General features: G+C 31.7%; 1 protein-coding gene across 1 annotated transcript in view; it reads left to right on the top strand.

Moving 5' to 3' along the window:
• Window positions 1-5666: 5666 nt before the first annotated feature.
• Window positions 5667-24321, top strand: part of sn (fascin domain-containing protein singed) — a gene marked incomplete at its 5' end in the record, with an annotated part of 38995 nt that continues 20340 nt past the window's right edge. Inside the window, 3 exons of the mRNA XM_088224023.1 lie at window positions 5667-5814; window positions 6407-6649; window positions 8916-9087. Coding sequence (XP_088080149.1) covers window positions 5667-5814; window positions 6407-6649; window positions 8916-9087 — 563 coding nt within the window. The remainder of the gene's footprint in view (window positions 5815-6406; window positions 6650-8915; window positions 9088-24321) is intronic.

Genomic DNA, 24321 nt, shown 5'->3' with positions numbered 1-24321 from the left:
GAAGAACATTTAAGAGAAGGTAATATAGAAGTCTAGGCATCTACAGGGCTTATGACCTGTAAATGACTGGTTTAAGTGGCCACTTTACACACTGTGTAACATACTGGACAAATTCAAAATATTGTTAATCATTAAAATACTATAAATAATGTATATTGTTCATATTTGGAGATAAATTAAATATGAACAATATACATTATTAGTGTAACATACTGGACAAACTCAAAATATTGTTAAACATTAAAATACTATAAATAATGTATATTGTTCTTATTTGGAGATAAATTAAATATGAACAATATACATTTTTAGTGTAACATACTGGACAAACTCAAAATATTGTTAAACATTAAAATACTATAAATAATGTAAATTGTTCATATTTGGAGATAAATTAAATATGAACAATATACATTATTTATAATATTTCAATGATTAACAATATTTTGAGTTTGTCCAGTATGTTACACAGTGTGTAAAGTGGCCACTTAAACCAGTCATTTACAGGTCATAAGCCCTGTAGATGCCTAGACTTCTACATTACCTTCTCTTAAATGTTCTTCGTCTCTGTTGTAATATGTTAATATAAACAGCTCCCCATGGAGTTGAATCCAGTCCTTGTCTACAAAAAATTGTACAAACTCAAAATATTGTTGATATATTTATATGTTATTCAATATGAGATTTGTCAACATGCTTAAATGATAGATTCAATCTCCTTTACAATTCATTTGAAGAAATCTAGCATTTTCAGGGGATCAAGAAGATTCACCTTATTGTTTTGAAAATTTTCAACAACTTCTTGGAAACATGACATGGTGCTGAATTAAGCTGGAAGGTTAGTTATCTAATGGCTTCATCAAGAACTTTCCAGGTTTCTGAACAAACGTGTTTCTAACATTGGTTTATATATTTCACAAATCAACCAAAACACGTATAACTCAAAAGTAACCCGCAAAACGACTGACATTGTGTAAGACTGAATCTAGCATTATCGACAGACTCGAGAAAAGAGTGTGCGTTGGTTTGGACGTGTAGAGAGAATGGACAGCGAAATAACAGTATAATAGCTGGACATTCCAAGTCGGAATAATCGGCATGCGTGCATGAGATGTATGAATGTAGAGACAACGAGGCCTGTATCCAAATACATAGTTATATGCCGTTCTACCCTCCATCTACCCCTACGGAAAAACGGCGTGATCGTTGTTTTTTTTTGTTTGTTTGTTTATATTGTTCATGTGAGATTGTGTTGTAATACACTTGTTACTTTAGTTCATTTACCTGCTAAGTTTCCTTTTAATTATAACATCTGTCATTGGATGAATGCATGAAATCGGTTATTTAAAAATATAATTAATCTGCCAAGTTAATACATTTGATATCCAGGTTACATACAATTAGACACAGTAATTAAACAAGTGGAGATACATTTAATAGCAAGTAACTAACTAGAATATAATAATGTTTTTTTTACTCATAAATAAATATTAATTCAAACACGTTTTTTTTCTTGATAAGATTTGCATTCAGTCTTAATTAAACTTTGGTTTAATTAAAAGGTAATTAATCATATAAATCTTAGACATGTGCTGTATTTTTCCGTTGTACAGCAAACTTAAATGAACACCTGAAAATAATTGCTGAAATATACCAATAAAATTGTATATAGTGTGTATTAATTTATTGAGAAAAATGAAGTAACTCGTTATCTGGTTATATTTTCACTAATTATTACATCAAATACAATTCAACTGTATGTGTATGTATTTTTTGAAAATCGTCGCCTTAGTGACAGACGTCGCTAATTGTCATTTATTGTCAAAACTGGGTTAGAAGTATTTTATCATATTATATTATCACGCTCTATTCAGTAAAGAAGTCAGTATGTTGAATAACACCTTGCTTATAGCTCCATAAGCACTTAAGGCGAAACGCGGTCTGACTTTTCTTAATTCAAACGTATGCCCGTATTTTCTCCCTGAATTGTGGCACCAAAGCAGTGATTTTTTACACAGTATAGATATTTGCCATTGGCGTTTCTCTATCTTTTGTTTTTTTTTTGTTTATAATTTTTTTACTATGAGAATTAGAATTATCCAAAAACCCTTAAAGATCGTTTCAGTTTTGGGGTGCGGAAAATGGAACAAGGAAACCTCGATTTTGTCTATTTTAGTTTGGCATAATCAGTCCGATGCGCAATTGTCTTTTTCGCACGATGTCGGTGAGGCATCTGCGAGAGATTGACATTAACTTGACTATTTTAATTATTACTTATGAAAATCAATTTCAATGAACTTCCTAGGAGATAAAATCCAGTAGGTACTTGTAAACAAACATTTTGATATAATTAAAATATTATTGATTATTAAACCAACTGCTCTTAGAAGTATATTAATTGATTTATTTTTTCAAACTTTACTAGGTAAAATAAATAGGATGAATCTAACTATTACCAATAAGTGTTGCAGCTTTTTTACATAGAAACTTTACAAAAATCAACAGACGGAAAAATTATATCAGAATTGTGAATGCATCACTATCACAAGCCATTAACGGGTCGTAAACCCTGTACATGCTTATACCTTTATATAATAAACACTTTTTTAAATATATTTTTCTTCGTTTTATATAAACTTCTAGGTCTAAGATTTTTTTTATATTTTATATTTATTCTTATTATTAATAAAACATATATAATAAAAAAGTACATATTATACTCCCAGGAGTTATTAAAGAAACTCATTTGGGACCGTACATAAAAAAAAACATTTTTGTGACAATACATAGTTAATTCATCCGAAATAGTAAGAAAACATTATTGTATAAGAAACATAAAACACAGTACTTTAAACCATCAATACAAATTACATTTATAACTATCACTATCAAAAAGATTGAATATTTTTAATTTGCGACAGTTCTGGATGTTTTAAGTCGATTTTTCGTGTTTTAGCTCATCGTGCAGTTTATTATATTCGGAATGGCCAATATTTTCCAAAGACCTACTGCCGAACTTTCTTGAGCGAAACTTGGACACATGATCAAGCATTTAGATCAATTATTTAGCTTACAAAATATATTTGTCTATACAGAAAAAAAATACAATGAAATTAAATGTTAGAAAAAAATGCAATTAATTGAACCGGGTTGTGGTCCTGTGGATAGTGTCGCGGACGCACAAATTAGAGTTCCGAGGTTCGAACCCCGCTTTACCACAACGTCATTCCCATTTTCTAATAGTGAGGTTTTCTAAACTAGTTAAAAATCGCTCCTAAAATTGTAATATTTGGAAAAAATATAAATAAGAACTTTTTTTTTATTTGTTTATTTTTTTTTACAATAAACATAAGTTATAAAACAGAGTATTCAAAAAAGCATAATTACATAGCTATACATAATCAAAGCATAAATACATATTAATAGTAAAAAAAGTAAACGAAAAATCCCACAAAGGCATGGCCTGTTCGTGGGTATACAAGAAAATGTTAATGATTTTTTTCTCCTATAATAAATAATGGACAGTTTTAATATTTTTGTGTAACTTATGTATGAAAGAAAAATTAAAATATTCTGTAAAAGATTATATGGTATTTTTTTTTATAGTAATTAAAAAAGGAAATAAAAAATATTTTATAAAAACAGAAAAATATTCCTTATTATTAAAGGGCAACAAAATAAATCATAGAAAAAAAGAGTTCGTATCTTGAGTTTGATTCGATTTAAACATTTATTGTATTTGATTTTCCGTAGGGCTGGTGTTCTTCATTGTCCTGGGTCTCTCACTACATTTCGTGCCGTTGAAACATTATATGTGTTGTATTAATTTTCTTTGCACACATGCATTCTATGTTAAACCAGTTTCGATAATATGAAGTAATTACACCTTGATACAAAGTATGACACGCGTTTTCACCTTGAACTTACAAATCAAAATACTTGTTTACTGTCGTGAATTAGATGCAAATGAAATTATGTGAAAGTGAGTTAATGGACTTGATACTCTAGTTCTTGTTAGTAGCACTATTTACATATCAAATAACGTTTTCATTTTCAGACAGATAAATTAACGTACCTGTCTAATAAATAGATGTATGGATATCTGATCTGATCAATATACGAATGGCAACTTTTTCAACGTCCAGTTTAATCATAAAAATATTATTTGATACGATCTGATTATGATCGATTGCTCTTAATTGGATAATTATGTCTCCAATCTGACAGTTACATTGATGCATTACTTTATGACCTGTGAAATCAAAATGTAATCACGTCTGTATACTTAAAACCCTCTTAATGTCAAAGTTACAGAAAACAAGTTATCAATGCTGTTATATGCCATTTTTAGAACTTTATTAACCGATAATCCAATCAGCTGATGAATTCTTCAAGGTTTACTTTTAAAGTTATCGTGTATAAACAAACACGCACAATTTAAAAAAATGTTTGATTGTTAAGGCTATTAATTCCATTTACTAGATATTTTTTTGATTGAAACAATGAGGCAGTTCAGTGGCTTTTTTTATTTATTTGTTAATAGACTATCTAACTAAGATAAATTTAAAAAAATAAAAAATCATGCATCTTTTTATCAGCGCTACATTTTTTAAAAGTTTTGTGATTTTGAAATTACTCCGCCTGTGACGTCTTAAGTTCTCTACGGCGAGTGGTCCAGATTGGTGGGTTGTCTTCACGGTAACCGAAAATGTATCACAATACTCTACCATTAGTTGATTTCGGAGAACCAGTGACATCGTTCAAAGTAGCTCATTTTTATTAAATTTTTCACACATTTTCGAGAAACTTTCTTACACTTAAATGCTTTAATTTTTACCGCGCGTAGGAAAACATTATATATATTTAATTTCCCGTTGCACTGAACGTTCTCATGTAAAGAGACTAAGACGGTTTAATAAATATGTATCATGTCCAAAATATGTTGAAAAAACTGTTGTTGAGTAAAACATTCAAATCGATTTTTCTCAGTATAGTCAATAATGCATTTAGATGGTTTCACCAGTCTACCGACGATTTGTTCATCAAAACTTCTATTTCTATTTTTAGTCTACTTTTGTTCATAAAAAAATTGAATGTTTTACAGGCAAGGTAATAAAATATATTCATAGCTTTACGTAAATCGATATCATTGAAAATGGTCATGTTTTTCATTCTGGCAGCGATCTTGGAAATTATTTGTAAAAAATTGTTTAAATTTATTCGTCGCCTCACTTTCGGCGTGACCATATTTGAAATTTTTAGTTCATCTAACTAATTTTTTCCATTGATTTCCATGGGAAGTAAACAGTTGAATTATTATTATTAAGTAAAATTAAATATTGTATGAGTATATACACAATTTTGCTTACTTATATTCGATACAAATTGAACAAAGGGTCAGGATACATAGCAAAAACTTTAAAGTGATTTCATCAAAATGTTGTTTTACCGTAATTTTTTCATGCAACCCGTTTTGACCAAAACGCAACAATAATTTTACTTTTGACATTATTTGACTTAACTTTTTTTAGTGCAACTGCCCCTTAGTCTCAGTTTCATACAAACAAGTGTAGAGAAGATTTTTCGATTTTTACAATAATTTTCATAATCCTTTAATCTAATTGTATTTTTTGTCTGACAATTTCTAACCTACTGTTTTGTTCCAGCGTTGCCGAGGACGGAACTGGTCGTTGGGCACTGAAGAACGTCACCAGGGGATACTTCCTCGGCTCCAGCTCTGACAAGCTGACCTGCACTGCCAAGGTTCCAGGAGACGCAGAGTTCTGGCATGTCCACCTCGCGGCCAGGCCACAAGTAAGCCAACCCGGAATCCTATATATTCGAATCATTGTCGTAATATGCCGGTAAAAATTATGGAACCCATCTAGAATAACCATTTCTTAACGCGACCTCCTCAGACTGGAATCACTGAATATTAACTTGTAATATCTGATCTACCAATCAATTTATTAAAAAACTGATTTGTTTATTTCAATCACATTAATGGGTTATGCAGTAAAGTCCCATATATTCAAAACTCGACTAATTATTCTTGAGACCTCTCATCTTATGTTCTACTTTTTGTAAAAAAAATAATTGCATGCCTAAATGTATTCTCTCAAAAAAAATTCCCAACCTGACACTTCAACATGGTAACTAATTTGGCAAATTCAGATGGTGATAAGTTTTAGTGATACTCGTATGTAGACTGTGTAATTTAAGTACTTTTTACCTTACTCTGTGTATTTGGGGGGGTATTTTGTAAAAGTAGTTTAAGGTATTTGTGTGAATACATTTTCAAGAAATTGTTATTTATTTTATTAAAATGAGTTTATGAAGAACTTCCATCCAGATATTTCATCAATTTGAATGGTTCAGTATTGTGATATGTTTCATCTTTCTGCAGGTTAACCTTCGCTCCGTGGGGCGCAAGCGCTTCGCCCACCTGTCCGAGTCCCTGGACGAGATCCACGTGGACGCTAACGTGCCCTGGGGCGAGGACACGCTGTTCACGTTGGAGTTCCGCCAGGACGAGGGCGGCAAGTACGCGCTGCACACGTGCAACAACAAGTACCTCAGCTGCGGCGGCAAGCTGGCGGAGAAGTGCGGCGCGGACTGCCTCTTCAGCGCCGAGTACCACTCAGGACAGGTAGAAACCGACAAATTATAATTGAAAGATTCAGCTGCAAGGCCGTGTGCGGGCAGATGACTTCAGTAAAATGTTTGTAAATAATTGTACATAAACACTTACCGACTTTTCTATCATATTTCTACCGGTTTCGAGACCTACCCGTCTCTTCGTCGAGATGGAGAGACTACTACTATGATGAATGTGTTTAGTATATAACAGCATTTATCAATATTATTCCTGGCCGATTACCTTTCTTTCCCATCCTTCCCTTGACCCGTCCTTATGGTACCTTAGATTTCTGGAAACATTTTAACTTTACTAAAGATTGCATAAAAATTCTTAGATTCGTCGTGCGTCGTTGTAAAAGTTATTACAAATCGTTGCATAATTCATAGTGACTTTCATCATCCAGTACTCAAAATTGAATAATATCCTTATCGTATCTAAGGTAGGTCCATTTCCGTGTTCCTTTCCTGTCGTCAAAAATTTCCAACCTTTTACAAAATTGAATGAAATTCGTTTTTTGCTACAGTCCACTTTTCGTGAACAAATGTGTACAGTGGGATTTGAATGTTAATGTTTTTTTTAAACATGTATTTATTTAACTTCTTGTACGTTCTATGTATTTGTACATTGGCGGGCTTATTGCGAAACGGAATTTTTTTCCAACCAACCAATAAAATAAAAGTGTAATTTATATCGTTTAAGTTTTGAAGCCTATTCTAGAGAACACGCGTATATATATTATGTTATGGAAAAATAAAATATCAGGATCCTGAACGAGAGTTTTTGACTCAGTGGCTACTCTCAGGTAAAATTCTTAAAATCGAGTGGAGATAAGTCCGCATCGAGGTCTACGGGTTACAGCATTTGCCTACCATTCTCAATGCTTTAGGTTCGATTCCCTTTAGAGTCTACATGGATACATTTTTTTAAGGTGATTTTCATTGTAATCTATCATGGTCCCTGGACTAGATCAGAAGCGTTAGATCATATTCTCTTCACGTATCAAATGATCGAGATTTGGTGCAATTTGTGTACCTAGTGTTGTGTATACTTCTACATCACTGGGTGTAAATTGAAAAATTATGATGATTTAATTTTTTTTTTTTTTTTACTAAAATAACATTAAAAATAAAACAAACAATTTAAAACTTTAAATTAGGACAGCATACCAGGCCAAGGCTGGTATTCTGAACGGTATATTGCGCGAAAAGATCGCTCTGTTAGCGTGTATTTAGTTTGTAAACATGCGTTAAAAATGCGGTCTTTTGCGTTTAAAATACCACCCCAGTAGCTCAGTTGCAAATAACTATCGACGTGCTTAAAAACATGCTAAGCATTTAAGCGATCACAATGAACAATAATGAACATGCTTAAGTTGTCGCAGTAATAAATCAACGCTTGTGTAATCTCTAAGTCAACGCTAGTGTCGGTTTGTTTTTTGTTTTCCTCGTAAATAAATACAGTTCACTGGCGAAAAATCGGCGTTTACTGTAAAAATAATACAATATATTGCATTTGCAAACTAGTAAGGAGTGTCTAATACAAAAAAGTGACAATTTAATTACAATTACTATGGCGACTGCTTTTCTTGAGATTTGCTTTGCCAACCGCCGCGCCGGCTCAATGCAATAAATAGCATGATAAATAATTAATAAATAAATGAAAATAGCAGTTTTGGAATATTTTCCATATTTAGACCGGTGAAATTCAAATATGTGATGGCGCAGCAAGATTATACATAGCGAAACGTAAATATTTTGACATTTGATATTATAATTTAATAGAGAAATTGTTATCACGTCGCTTATTAGCACGTTGATAGTTATTTGTGATTGAGCTACTGGAACCCCTATGCAATAGCTTGATATTATAAAGGCATAATAGTCTCCTTTACCAAGAATATTTGCTACTTAAACATAATTGCACTGATGTGAAAAATTTTGATCTCCAAAGTGATCCTGTTCAGCTGTTTGACTGCTCTTCCTATCGGCATGACCAAAGGCAGTTTGGTTCAGGAAGCCGAGAGTCTGTGAAAGCAGTCTGTGCTGACGCTGTCGAAGAACATAAAACTCTCCAATATGGTCGAGTTTTTTATATAACTTCTTATCAGCCTGAAAAAAAGAGTCAGTTTGAACGTATCCCTTCTAAGTTGCAAACTGTTGGTCCCAACTTGCCTAGAAGGATGATGTATATCTAGAATTGCAATCTACATATTTTTTAAAGTAATGTATGTTTTTTTATAAGTAAAATAAATCAATGATTTCTGTTTGTTTGTCAGTTGGCCCTCCGTGACAGTAGCGGGGCCTACCTCTCTCCCATTGGATCCAAGGCAGTCCTGAAGACACGCTCCCAGACCGTCACCAAGGACGAGCTGTTCTCCCTCGAAGACTCGCTTCCTCAGGCTTCCTTCATCGCCGCTCTCAACTCGAGATACGTCTCCGTCAAACAAGGTTAGAAAATCGCTTATACTGTGATATCAGGGTAGCTAATCAGTTTAAATCGCGGTTTTATTCGGCTGATTATTTTAATATAACATTGAAATAAAAATAAAAACATTCATCACTTCACGTGGCGGTCGTTTCGCCTAACAAGGACGTAAGGATAAACATTATTAGATGAAAAAAATATTATGACTGTCTGTTTAAAATAATGTTTTAAATAATGTTTCCAAATAATGTTTTAGGACTTTATTTTTAAAAAACATTTATTACACAATTATTTACAACTGCGTCATATTTTTTTGAGACTCCATATATTTATTTAAGTGACTTGTGGTCGAGTGGTTGGTGACTGCAAATTCTCAGAAAATAGTATTGATTCATAACTGGTATCATATAATCTTTGTTGAAAAAATAAAATGTCGCATTTTATAAATCTAAAAAAATAATGTTTTGTAATATTTTGCTTTGTTTTTTTTTACTTAAATTATTGATTTGGGGTAAACTATTAATTTTATAGGTATTAGGCTATTAAGAAAAACCGATATTTGTGTACGAAAATGAGTATATTTGCATGAACATTAAAAGTATCTTCGTCTGTAACCTATAGTTGAAAAAAAACATGTACGCATATTTTGCTTTTCATTCTGAAAACTTATTTTTATTTTGTAGATAAACTTGAAGTTAACCAGGGCTGGTATTCCGAACGCGTTTACAGCGCGCTATAATGCGTATGTAGTACGTAAAAACGCGCTATACCGCGCTATAATTTCGTTTGGAATACCAGCCCAGGTTATCTTCGACGGTCTATAAAGAAAAATCGATATTTGTGTACGAAAAGGAGTATATTTGTATGAACATTGAAAGTATCTTTATTTGTACCTATAATTGAACGTGTTTAAAAGAAAAAAATGTATGCATATTCTGCAAACTTCCTCTATTCAGAAAACTTAATTTTACTTTGTTGATAATATTTGAGATAAATGTTAAATTCCCATTGTAATCGGGGCCCTGGAGATCGCGACCGGGTTCAGTCTGAAGCTGACGCGATGTCCTTGATTACACGTGCCTTAGTACTGCTAACGCCTTTTCTTACACCCCTTTTAACTTGGTAAAATTAAGAATTCTGGTATTTTCACACAATAACTAATATTTTCAATAGCCTAACCATAAACTGATAGGGCCACGGCTCTGGAGCCACATCTCCGGGTACCCTAACGCGAATAACATCGTGTGAAGCTCCGAGTTTGTCCGACAAATTACAACTCCAAACTCCATAGACCTTCCTTGCATCTCTCATTAGAAATACTTAAAATTAAGTTCTATATTATGATATAAAAATATTCGTAATTTTGGTTTATAAACTCGTCTGGCCCTAAGTGGTACGTAAAGATTATCATTTTTTTTAATTCGGGGTTGATTATCGTAAATGTTTGATCACATTAATTATCATAAAAAAATTAAACATAAAATAATTAAGGGGATGAATAAAAAACAATAATAAAATTTAACCAACAATGTCATACATATGAAACAAGGGGTAAAAAAAATATAAGATTACCAATAAGGAAAAAAACAGAATCTCAAAACTCATTGTACAAGGGATTGAAGCTGTACAATGAGTTACCTGAAGAAATAAAGGAAATATAAAAAATTGAAATATCTAAAATTAATTTGAAAAAATATGCTATCGAGAAATTTTGACAAAAAAATGTAATATTATTAAAAGTTCATATTAGTTCTTAAGATGTTATGAACTTACTTAGTAAAGCATAAATAAATAAAATAATTAAATAATAAAAATGCTTTGAAGTTTGTTTAAATTAACGCATTAACTATTTATCGCGTACATATATCGCGTCGCAGTGCTATTGATGTATTTTATTTAACTATGCACAGACATTTGCATTATGTATTACTATAACCTACCCTAGCATGTAGTACAGAAGTGATCTAACTACGGTTCGCGGGCCAGTTGCGATCCGATTAAAATTTATATCCGGCCCACCGGCCTCGTGATGTCGTGATCAGCCTGTTTGCCTACCATGCTAGAGGTCTCGGGTTTGATTCCCGCCATGGTTGACATGAAATATTTATTTGAAAAGGTGTTTTTACCCTAGAATGTGTAATAGTTCCTAGATTGGCACCTGAACTGATCATCTTACCCTCATGTAACAAAAATGATCAAGGTATGCTGCAATTGATGTACCAATGCAGTGCTCTATGCACCATTGTGCGCGGAAAGATCCGGCCCCCCACAGATTCTTTAAATTGTAAAATACGAATTAAATTATACAAATACGCCTAATAAGTTAAAATTCACTTCGAAATGACAAAAACCAGGCGTTTTTATTGTTAAACTTTACGAGTTCATTTATATAAGTGTTAAATAAAATATGCAATGAAATAAAAGACATATATTTAACGCATAAATTTGTTTATTTTTAGCGCTTTTCGGTTCGTCGTCGTGTTATACATATAACTTTAATGTAACAGATTTTTAATGTACACTGTAGGAACTTTAACTTATTAACAATAAAAGAATTGGCAATATATTAACTAATTATTTTAACGCACTACAATCCAGTATCTCCAATTGTGCTATTTTTTTACAAAAGAAAACTAGTTGACCCGACAGTCGTTGTCGTTGTTGTATAAATTGAAAGAATCTGATTGAGATCCACAAAAAACAAATGACGTTTGTGCGCAGTTGGTTAGACGGCTATCTGTGAAACTGGCGTCGCGGGTTCGATTCCCGCCAGTTGCAAGAAAAAAATCCAAGAAAGATTTTTTTTCTCAATTGGTCTGGGTGTTGTGGTGTATTTTTCATTACCTTCTTCCATATCCCCTCTATCCCACCTGCTGACAAGCCTCAAAATAGAGGCTTAGCGGGTTATTCCTTTAAAAAAAAAAAAAAAAAACATTCAAAAACAAACTTTTTTTATACACAAAAAAACAATATCTTTTAATTCTATTGCAAATACATTCTCCTCAAATGCAACCCTAGTAGATCGATGAATAAAACATTTATGCTCCTAACTTATTTTTTACATATTCGATTAAAGATTTTAATATCTACGAACACGCACAGCGCAAAGATCTATATTTCTCTGAAAACCGCACGTAAATTGGCTAAGCCGTTTAGGAGGAGTACGGTGACATCACACGTACAGAGATAAAATAATAATTATGTCTTCTAGTATAAGTGAGTAAATAGAAAAAATGAGCAAAACACAAAATGAAAATATGATCATATTCAAATTTGCTTTTAATGAAATTATTTTGTACCTATATTTCAATATAAAAAAAAACAGTATAGTTGAATTATTTTATTTTTGTCCATCCTAAAGTTATTTTATTTTTAATTTTGGCAATCTCTTTAAAAGGGTTGGCCATCTCTGTACTAGAGACTGTCTGGCTTGAATTTCCTACTAGTTTCGTTCCACCTTTAGATTCAGACTATTCAGAGTCAAGGTTTGCAAGGCGAAGGCTAAAATCTTGTTACTTGTGTATTATGTGTACAAAAGCCCTTCTTATATAGCAACTATTCTTTTTCCTTAAAAAATAAAAACAAATATAAAATAAAATAGCAATATCCGAAAAAATGTACACATAGGGATAAAAACGCGTGCTATATTGGTTATTTCCACAAATCGGATATAACGTTAAATATGTATTAATTTTTCTTTTTTTTTTATTATCCTACCTCATAGCATCTATAAAATAAATTATATTACCCCGTTTTAAATTTAAAATCAACATGTTCACTACACTCCCTTTAATACATTCAAAATCCTCTAATGACATATATTTGATGCTTTAATAAGCATAAAAATCTAAGCACAGTTCTAAATTGTACTCCGATTAAATCTTTTTTCTTATTAAAAATTTTACTCCTTTAAAAAACTTAAAAACATTAAAAAAACAGTATAATTTTTTCGTACTGATATATTTTTTATTGCTGTTTGCTTGATATCAAATGGTTCGAAATTTCTTGCAGAACATTACCTCATATTTAAATCATTTTGTATTTTTCGTTGAAAAACTGCCTTTTTGCTTATGACGGCAGTATACCGATGTTATACACATATGCTAGTTCTATTTATTTTCTATTTTTTCTCTCATACGTTTTGAAGCTAGAATTATATAAACAACATCTTCTATTGTATTGGTCAGTTAGAAGAAATTGCAGTTTGACAATAAGCGCGCCAATGTACAAATATTTAAGCACAAAAAGTTAAATAAAATAAACGTATTTGACAACTATCAATAACGATAGATTGAGATACGATAACAATACATAAAAAACACTGTAATATCTATGATTTGACCTGCTTCCTCATTCCGTTTTGTTTGCCGTCTACTACGCTTTGATTCATTCCCACCTATCTTATTTATCATGCATATGAGGTTTTGCCAGCAAAAATCAGATCTCGGAAATACAAGTTCTTCAGAACAGAGCTCTAAGAAACATTCTTGGACTTAAACGGGATTCCCATGTCAAGGATATATACCGACAAACAAAGATACTTCCTTGCAATGTAATGCCACTGCATGTCATAACCAATACTATTTTAAATATCATCAACTTTTCTGCTCACTCAAATTTAAAATACACATTTGGTCATAATATTCATAGTTACAATACGCGTTATTCAGGGAATCTTCATGTGTCTAAGTTTCGCTCAACAAAGTTTGGCAGGAGATCCTTGGAAAATATTGGCCATTCCGAATATAATAAACTGCTTGTTGAGCTAAGACACGAAAAACTGAAAAAAATCCAGAAGTGTCGCAATTAAAAAATATTTCTTAATTTTTTTTGATAGTGATTATTATTAATGTAGTTTATGTAATAATATTTTCTTTTTATTTCGGATGTATTAATTTGTATGATATTATGTATTGTCAAAAAAATGTTTTTTCTTATGTACGGTCCCAAATGAGTTTCTAATAACTCCTGGGAGTATAATATGTAATTTTTGTATTATATGTTTTATTAATAACAATAAAATAAAAAATAATAATAAAGGGCCTTACTCATAAACTCGGCGTAAAGTTAATCCTAAGTATAGTGGTATAATTCGGATGAGAATATCATCCTTATTCTACTACTACAATAAGGATGGTTTTCCCATACGAATTATACCACTATACTTAAGTGTAATTTTAAACCAAGTTTATGAGTAAGGACCAAAATATTATATTTGAATGACGATACTCGTAAGGGTGAGTAAGCCACAAATCCACATTGCAGAAACCGGAAAACACACAACAGATAACATCTCAGTATCCTAAGCCCCTCCCTTAGTACATCCCTCACATCACATCGGCCTCGTCTGATACAAAAAGGTGACATGTTACAGAACCCCGAGTAACATGATACAGATGGCTATATTTACTTAAATAGGTACACTCCCCTTCTCGTTCCATTGATAGACCTGTGTTTACTCAAAAGACAATCAGTATCAAAATAAATACACTCGGAGATGATCCACCTCTGTCGCAGTTTTTAATATACTTTGCTTTAAAACATTTATAAATTTAAATATACCATTATTTTAAATGTATTTTTTAAATATCAAAACATCTAAATCATTGTAAAGTACACGGTATTATATTCGTCATTTAAATTATTTGCACCATAAATTAATCAAGTTACGTCGCGTACCTAATGCTTTTGAAAATATAAAAACAATTATTAGGACGCTGCATAATCAGTTCAACCAAAATCTAAAGCATGGTCGTGTCAAAAGCAGAGACAATCGAAGGGTATAAATGACAAAATGTGAGAAGGTGGAAGAAGTTATGAATGTATATCAGGGGTGCTATTCTGAACCACTCTCGTGGTAAGAGAAAACAGTTTTTCTAGTGTATTTTGTATGTAAATACACGAGATAATACGGCCACGAGAGCGTTTGGAATACCAGCCCAGGATAGACGGATGTAGCGTTCCATCCGCAATATTTCATCATCACATTTCTCATTTTTTTATATGCAATATTTCATTGTTCCTGGACTGGCACCTGAAGCGCAAGACCGATCATCTCATCTTAGCGTAACGTATGATACAAAATGCGCTGCGTTTGGTTTACCAATGCAGTGCCCTATGCACCACTGGGCGTGGAAAGGGAAATGATTGTGATGAAAGATAATATCAAACCTCAAAAAGTGTTCTGGATTTTCTGTTTTATATTTTATCTATTTATATTAAACGCCCAGCGGGCATTTACAATGACGATTTTCATTATGTGATAAAAAAAAGAAACTTATTATTATATAACAATACTAAAACAATACTCACTTATAGATTCAAAAACTACTCTTACTCAAATGAAAGACATAACTTCCACAATACATCACATACAAATAATATAATCACTAGATCCTCAACACATAGACAACTTAAACAAATACAAACTAAAACCACTTTCGGACAAAGGGATTTTGAGTATTATTCAATTAAAATCTATAACCTACTTCCACTATATATTAAAACAATTAGTAACGAGAAAATGTTTAAAACGGCTATAAAAAAATGGACAGTGGAGCTAGGTAGAAGTAAAATGGATTGTCTCATTCGCCCATACCAATATTGAATCAACTGCTCCACAAGTGTACAGCTTATGTTAGGTTTTTGTTATTTTCATTGTGTGTTTTGTAATATAAATAATATAGATAGATGTACAAAAATACCTTGTTTTTAAAACTGTCTGAATATTTGTTAATTATCTTCGTTTTTTTTAAGTTAGTCTTCTTTTTTATTCTCAAATGTAATTTAAAAAAAGTATATTATTAAGTGTCCTCGGCACGGGAAACCCCAGTGAGGTCACATTATTATTATTATTAATTATAGCTTGTAAGCAAAAAATATGAATAAATAAAATAAAATAAAATAAGTAAGATTACAAGAATATTGACAAAATCATTGATAGCGTTCAAAGGATACGCGGTCTGACTTTTCTTCAAACAAAAGTATTTCCGTATTTCCTCCCTGGATTAGAGCGATGATATTTTTTACACACTATTGATATCCACCATTGGCGTGTCCCTTTCGTTCATTTTTTGTTGATAATTAATTGTCTTTTGGCTTTTAAAATTTGGGTTATAAACCCTTAAAAGCGCCTAATTCCATCTGCCGTCTTCGGACGAACGGTATATAAAAATAATAACCCTTTAGAAAAAAGAAAAACATTTCTTTCTTATACTCTTCTAAAACAATTGCCAAATTGGTTCAGTTTCGTATGCGAAAAACGAGACTACGAGACTTCGATTTTGTCGAATTTAGCTAGGCATGTCTTTTTCGCACAGTGTTTGGGGAGGCATCTGCGAGCGAGTGACAGAAAAACTATATTAAAATCGCTCTATCACCGCATATCCTCTTAAGAGAGTGAACAAATTGGGACTAGGTGGAAATGGAAGAGGAAGGAGATGGTTATAGTTGAATTTTATTCAGTGATCGGATGAAAGACGGCAACTTGTTGTCGTATGTATCAAGACTGAGATATTTATTGGCAAACCTATCTAAGAATTCTAGGCAAGGCGGAGTGAAAACTGTAATTAGTTCTATGGTTGTTAGTATGAAAAATTAAAGTAACGTAAGTTTTATTATATACCTCACAAACATTATTTGGTGTTATTGAAGTTATTGTACCTTCCCTGCATATTGTGCAACCTGAATTCTTCAATATCAAGGTAACAATTAATATCTTTAGTAACATAATACCTGACGTCACTGCTCGCGTGAGGGCTGCCACTTTATTTCTCGTTAACCCGGTACTAAGTACAAGTACCCAGTTCTAGTATAATAACATGCTTGGTTGCACCGGCTCCTAGAAAATAAACAACTTATGTGTTTTAGTCAAACGTCAAACGCTGGTGTAACTGACACCCTCGTACTACAGAACAACCATTGGAAATACTTAATCCGGATGTCATCCCATATGCTACTTTTAACCTTTTATTTATTATGGTGTACCGCAAGGGTTCTTTCTTGATCTATATATAAAACAAATTAAAATGTGTTTTACTTTAAATTGCTGCTGGTCGTTAAAACGTCGATCATTCTTCAAGTTTTTAACTACTGGGTAGACGAAAGTAAATTATTTTCAGCTATTCGATTACTACGTTTCTTTCTTTTTATCGTTAAATAACTATCTCAGATGTCATTATTTTGCTTGCCTAGAATGTACTCATGATTGGTTTACTTTGAAAAAATACTGATGATTTGATATTTATTCTCAACACATGTTGGATTTGATCTGAATGATCCTTAATGTTAGTTTAAAAAACTTTTTGGGTACCTACTCTCATTGTCATATTGTTTGCAGTATTATTGCTTTTTTATGATTACTTAAATATTTTAATTTTGTGGCCATTTTTAGTGAAAGAAACGTGCTAGATAATGCCAAGCATGTTGTGGTAGAGCAGAGCAGGGTATTTTGTTTTTTGCATGTCACAACACTTAATTAATACGGCATTATTATTTATTTATTTATTAAATTTACACTTTATAATTATAGATAACTATATATACATTTTATATACATATAAATGCGGGCATATTACTTTAAAGCAATTTCTTAGCCAAACCGTTCAGTTTGAGAAAATAAGAAGTTTTATTTTAACAATGTTTGAGTATGTCCAAATGCTTGCAGACTGGCTGGATTTTCTCCCCAGGGAGTTATTCATAATCAAATGTATTTCAACAGAGAGGGAAAACATTTTTTAGAAGGAAATATAGAAAAACCATCCAATGACAGGTCATAAGCCCTGTAAATGCCTAGACTTCCATATTCCCTTCTCAAAAATGTTTTCTCTCTCTGTTGAAATAAATTTAAATTTTATTTTATTTTATTTGGGAAACCAACAGCTCTACATACATATTTATAGTAAACAAACAGATATAGTGTATAAACTCAGAACCAATAACAGATTTACACAAAGTATACAAAGTCAGTAAAGAAAATATATAACATTTTATATAAATACATATAAGTTTATACATATAAAAATGTATGTACTCGTGCATATTTTTCAATAATCAAAGGAACTATTTTTTTGAAGAACAAGTTATTGTAAATGTGGTGGGATTAGGACAAGGATGCTTAAAGAGAGGATAAGGAGGGGAAGGGAGATGTACTTATTTATTATTATAATGTCTCCTAAGTTACATAATGCATTTTTAATTTCATTCCAAAATATGGACATATTCTAGATATTCTTGTAATTTTATTTAAAATTTGAAACGATTAGGTACTTATCAAACAGTGAATATGTGATATAACAAAAAAATGCGTATATTATATAAATGTATGTTATATAAAAATTATTTTTTTCTTTTGAATTGTAAATCTTCACTTGATTCGGATGAATTAATCGAACCATATTAGTTTATTCAAGGCGATGAAGAATTTTCAAATGTTCTAGACGCACGTAGGTATTGATCAAAATCTAAATGATATTGAAGATTACACACAAGTAATTGTGGCTTTATAAAGCGGGAAATGAAAATTTAGCGGCCGGAAATTGAAAAATTTACCCCTGCTGCGTTGATACATTTTCCTCTCTCAGTTATGCGCAGTTAATATTTTTTGTACAAAGAATTTCAATTTAAAACGCTCTAAATATATATGATGGTTTTCTTCAGGGTTTTTAATTATATGTTTTCTAAAACAGGCATTGATAAATTGAGCTCTTTCATGAGCGTTTAAAACACCTTTACTGCTTTTGTATTAAATGGAGATGCATTAAATATGCGGTCTACACCGGTATAAATTGATAATAACCAATTATACGCGAGAAATATGCAAAAATACACTTGTAACGATTTTTTATTACCTCTTTAATATGGCTACAAATACTTAACTGTAACCGCAGATGGGTAATGATGGATTAAACGTATTCACTGCTCGGTCAGAATATCGAAAGGCTGCTGATACTTATTGCTTACGATTTGTTCATATGATGGTAGAGTGTATACTTTAATAAAATTTTAAGGGGCAACGTCTGAGACGTAAGGACATTGCTAGTAGGGAAATATCACATACTACGAATACCGATAAAAATATATGAAAAGGATTTATTTTATTAACATAATCGGCAAATTATACAAGATTTATATTTTAAAAATTAACCTAAAAATTATACAGCATATTCAGTAGAAAGTTTAAATAATTCAAGAATAAATGTAAAAAACAAAATTAAATAATAAAACATTCTACAGTAATACAACAAGAAAATCATAAGTACTGTTTTATACAGCTGGGTAAAGTGAACAAAAAACTGTACATATTGTGAAATGCCTGAATAAATAAATATAATTACTATTCACCATATTTGAAAAAGTTCAAAAGGTTTGTTCTATAGGAACAATACCCTACACTAAATATATCAGATTCGTGGGAATAACTATTGCCGAGTTCATGAAGTCTATTTAATACGGCATTACAAGTATACACTGTCCGCGAATTGTTGCTACAAAACGGTGGCACTTCTCTAGTCATTCTTCCAGGCACCCTGAAGTTGATGAGAGATAATGGTTCAGGGCAATCCCATATTGAATTTACAATTTGAATACCTTTAAAAGGTCTATAATTTTTCTTCTATCTTTAAGGTTTAACAAATTTAATGTTTTTAGTAAAAAATCATAATTTAAAATTCATGACTAATTCTAAGTTTAAAATTTATATACCGTAAGAATTTTTTTTGGACTCTTTCAAAAGAATTTGATTTAGAATAATTAATTGTGTTTTCAAAATCAATATGGATGTTGTGGAGAAATGTTTTCATACATAACTTTAAAAAGAAATTGTTAAAAAATATGTCACTAGAAAAACGCGACTTGTTTGGCCTTGATAGTTGTGACGTCAAGATTCGTGACAATATTCTAAACAAATTTGAATGGTCATGAAAAAATAAACATGAATCGTGACACATTAGGGGCGTGGCCAACGGAATGACCGTTTTTGCGGAATTCAAAATTCCAAATTTTAAAAAATTAATTATGCTACTAATAAGGAGCGATTTTTTTTTTGACTGAACGGTATTTCATTGACCCTTATTACTTAAAAAATGTAAATAAAAACGCTATAATTCCCTATTACTTATAAGTTCCTACTTTGACCTTCGAGATGCACATTATGATACTTTAAATGAGATCATAGCAGGCGAACTGACCCAACTGATGAAATCGTCAAACTTGTGTATTCTTATTTTTGTTTTTTTTTTAAATATTTTTAATATCCTTTTTTAATTACTATAAAAAAATACCATATTATCTTTTACGGAATATTTTATTTTTTCTTTCTTATGTTACACAAAAGTATTATAACTCTCCATTATTTATTATAGGAGCAAAAATTCATTAACATTTTCTTGTATACCCACGAACAGGCCATGCCTTTGTGGGATTTTTTTGTTTACTATTTTTACTATTAATATGTTTTTCATTGCTATGTAATTATGCTTTTTTTTTAAATACTCTGTTTTATCACTTATGTTTGATGTAAAAAAACAAAAAATTTAAATTAAAAAAAGGTTTTTACTTCGTGAGATTTTTGCCTATTTTTTTTACTGAACAGTTTTGATAATAATTTTCATCAAAATAGATGTTTTGTACATAATAATATTTTTGTGAATACATAATAATAGTTATGTGAAATAAAAAAAAATAAAAAATTAATCAACCAGGAAAAAAGGTTTTTGGATAATACTTATCACAGAAATGTAATATAGGTATATAAGTTATGAGTTTACTCCACTTTTAAGATGTCATTTAGTTCACTTTACCACCAAAGGGCTCAAATGTTCCTTGTTTCCACTTCGATATGTACCTTATGGTAATTATTTTGTATGTATCTTATGGTAACTGTAAAAGTTCCTCATTACTTTATTATTCTAGCTGTGGACTGTAATGAAAGGTGTTGCTTCTCTATAGATTTTTACTCTTGAAATATTAGAATTCAAATCAGGAGGGCTGGAGTAGTAGAGCCCTGTAAAATATGAACCACTGAACACCATTGTTGTTCCAGGAGCTAGGCAAGCAAATCAAAAACAAAGAGCGAAAAATATATTTCACTGTCTTATATAGCTTTTGCAGGTAGCTCTACCTGTACATCTAAATCACCAAATCTAAACAGTAACCATTATGGATGCACCTTATGTTCCCACATTGAAAAATACACCTCTTCATGTATCTTTTGGTACCCATCTACTCGAAATTCACCTTGCTGCACACCTCAATCACAGGAGCTGGAAAACACTGGTTTAAATAATTTTTGTCTCACGAGTGCCAATAGTTGCACTTAATGTAGTTTTTATCCTGTTTTCAAATATGATATCGGAATTCCTCTATCACCCACAGAATTTCGGCAAACCTAAGGACAATACTCCTGGTTTACCTCAAACAGAAGTTTCCTAAAATGAGTGATGCAAAAATTAATGAGGCAGTATTCGTGGGTTCACAAATACGATCACTAATGTATGATGAAAAGTTGGAAGAACTATTGAATCCACTGGAGAATACAGCTTGGCAAGCATTGAAAAATGTTACTCACGGTTTCTAGGCAATTCAGAATGTTCGAATATCGTGCAGTTTAGAATGGAGAAAGTATTCAAATATTTGAAATTATAAATGCCTGTGTCTTGGAAACCTTGGAAAAAACCGATATCATATTTGAATTCACGAGATTTTTTAAATCAGAATCACATATTTTTCTTTCTGTTACAATTTTTTTTTTGTAACCCAGTGTATTTAATAAAATTGCGTCCCTAGTGATATAATAAATGTCTGACTGAGTTTGATTCCCGATAAGATCTTCTTCCTGTCTTGTTAGGTTAGGTTAGGTTTGATAGAGGTTTGGTTAGAGTTTTATTCCCGATAAGATCTTCCTGTCATGTTAGGTCATCCCAACGTTGACTATCACTCTGGAGCATACATCTCTGTCTGGACAATTCGCGAATATTGCGAATCCAAGATATATGCCTTCAGCCTACACCGCGAGACTCTCTATTGTACCTTGAAGATAATAATAATGAATAAAAATAAAAATAAATAAATAGATAAAAATGTGATTTTTCTCGGGGTGTTCTGTGTTGTAATTTAGAGATCTTTACTGCCTACTGTGATGGAATAATTCTATCAAAAAATAAAGAAATAGTTATCTATACAATACAATCTAGTGATCTTTTGGCTACAAATTTATTTCAAATGAAACCCGACAACTCTGTATTGGAATTATGTTGCAGTTTACGAACATAAAATTTGCGGGCACTCTGATGAACAGTAAGGTGTAACACATCCACCATCTGCTTCGTTTAGTTTTTTTAATAAATGTCTGTAATTAATAACATAACCGTAACTGTTCAGTCTACTACCATATGTCATTATTAATTTGCATAGGTACACTTGCGTGCTAGCCTTTAAGGCGAATAAATTGTACGTACATTAAATATAATACGTATTGTACCTGCATAGGTAAAAATATTATTTTTCAAACGGTATAGTTTGTTTCGGGCCCCGAAAATATAATGCAAGCGTGCTATTAAATATGACAGTATTGGTTGCCATATTTTATTGGTAGTGGATACATAGTATTACCTTTGATTCTCTCTGAAATACTACACGTCTTTTTTATAACAGAAATGCGTTTGTAAATTAATTTATAATACCACTATAATTGCGCATTAAATATGCAATGATCACCGGCAAAATTTCTGGTAGTTTAAAAATAAAACAAAGTTTTTTTCGCGATAATATGCTTGCTTGATTACTACTACTACTACGACTACTACCATCACTCCATTTCCCCCTAGGGTTAGGTTAGGTTAGGTTAGATAGATAATATGCTTGCTTGATTACTACTACTACTACGACTACTACCATCACTCCATTTCCCCCTAGGGTTAGGCAGAGAGAATGAACCGCCACACACGTCTATCCTGGCATACATTCCTAGCTTCTTCCACATTCATGCATCTTGTCATACATGTGCTTCGGTTCTGTCTGCTTCTGACATGACCAGACTTAAGATTTTGGTTTATCTGATCATGCCACGTCTTCCTTGGTCGTCCTCGTCTCACTTTACCGTTTATTTTCGCCATATATAATTGTTTTATCATTCTTTCGTCGTCCATTCGTTCTACGTGACCAAACCATCTCAGAGACCCTTTCTTAATCTTATCAATTATACTTGACTCAGATTTACACTATCGCCTGATTTCATCATTCGTCACCCTGTCATACATTGATTTCCCACACATTTGTCTAAGAGATCGCATTTCAACCGCGTTTACTCGGCTTTCATTCTTACTCTGCCAGTTCCATGTTTCACTTCCATACATAAATGTTGGGAATAAAACTCCGTTGTGCACTGCCAATTTAGCGTCGATCGACATATTCTTATTAGCAATTACCGTGCTTAGTGCTCCGTTCATTTTGTTGCCCGCATTCACTCTCTTTTCAACATCTTTTTCTACTCTTCCATCTCTTGAAAACCTGCTTCCCAGATACTTGCTTGCTTGATTATTTATTTTACTCACATTTTTCTTTCTTGCTTACCGTAACACTTTATTTACTTTGTTTACAGAATGTATATCATCAAATATAATCCCTTTTTATTTTTTTGTCTAAATTTATTTATTTATTTTTATATATACTCCCAATGGTCATTTTTAAGGATATATGAAAAGAAAATGAGAAAATTATTATAAAAGAAAGTAGAAAGACACAATGGCATATAATATACTTTGTGGGAGTGGAAGCAGGAGAGGGGTTTGAACAATTAAATTTGATTCAGTGATCGTACGAAATTAATGTATTTGTTGGCAGACCTTAGAATAATTCTGGACATAGGGGAATGAAAACTATAGTTAGTTCTATGGTTATCGTTATATGCTTTAATATATATATTGCATGCTTACTGTTTTTTCTTGTTTACCTCCATTATTTTTTTTTCTTTGTATAATTTTTATTACATCTTTTCTAATTTTTCTATCTTTCTAACTTTTTTATTTTATTTTGTGTTTTATTTTTAAGTATGTCAGCATGTATTTTTTCCTTTTTTGTAAATGCCCCTCGGGCGTTAATGAACAAAATAAATAAAGAAAAATCATCCCTAAAAAATAATGTGTGACGTACATCGTAATAATTTGCCCCCACAAGCTGCAAAATATCACTGAATGAAAACAAAACCGGGAATCAAATTGAGGTAAATTTACCAGGTAGTTCCTTATTACCAATTCTCGCCG

The sequence above is a fragment of the Micrasema longulum genome, unplaced genomic scaffold, assembly GCF_059751315.1.
Source record: "Micrasema longulum isolate JH-2025_06_02 unplaced genomic scaffold, ASM5975131v1 h1tg000261l, whole genome shotgun sequence".
NCBI lineage: Eukaryota > Metazoa > Arthropoda > Insecta > Trichoptera > Brachycentridae > Micrasema > Micrasema longulum.
Note: the sequence above shows the minus strand (reverse complement) of the source record. Positions and strands in the feature narration are given on the sequence as shown.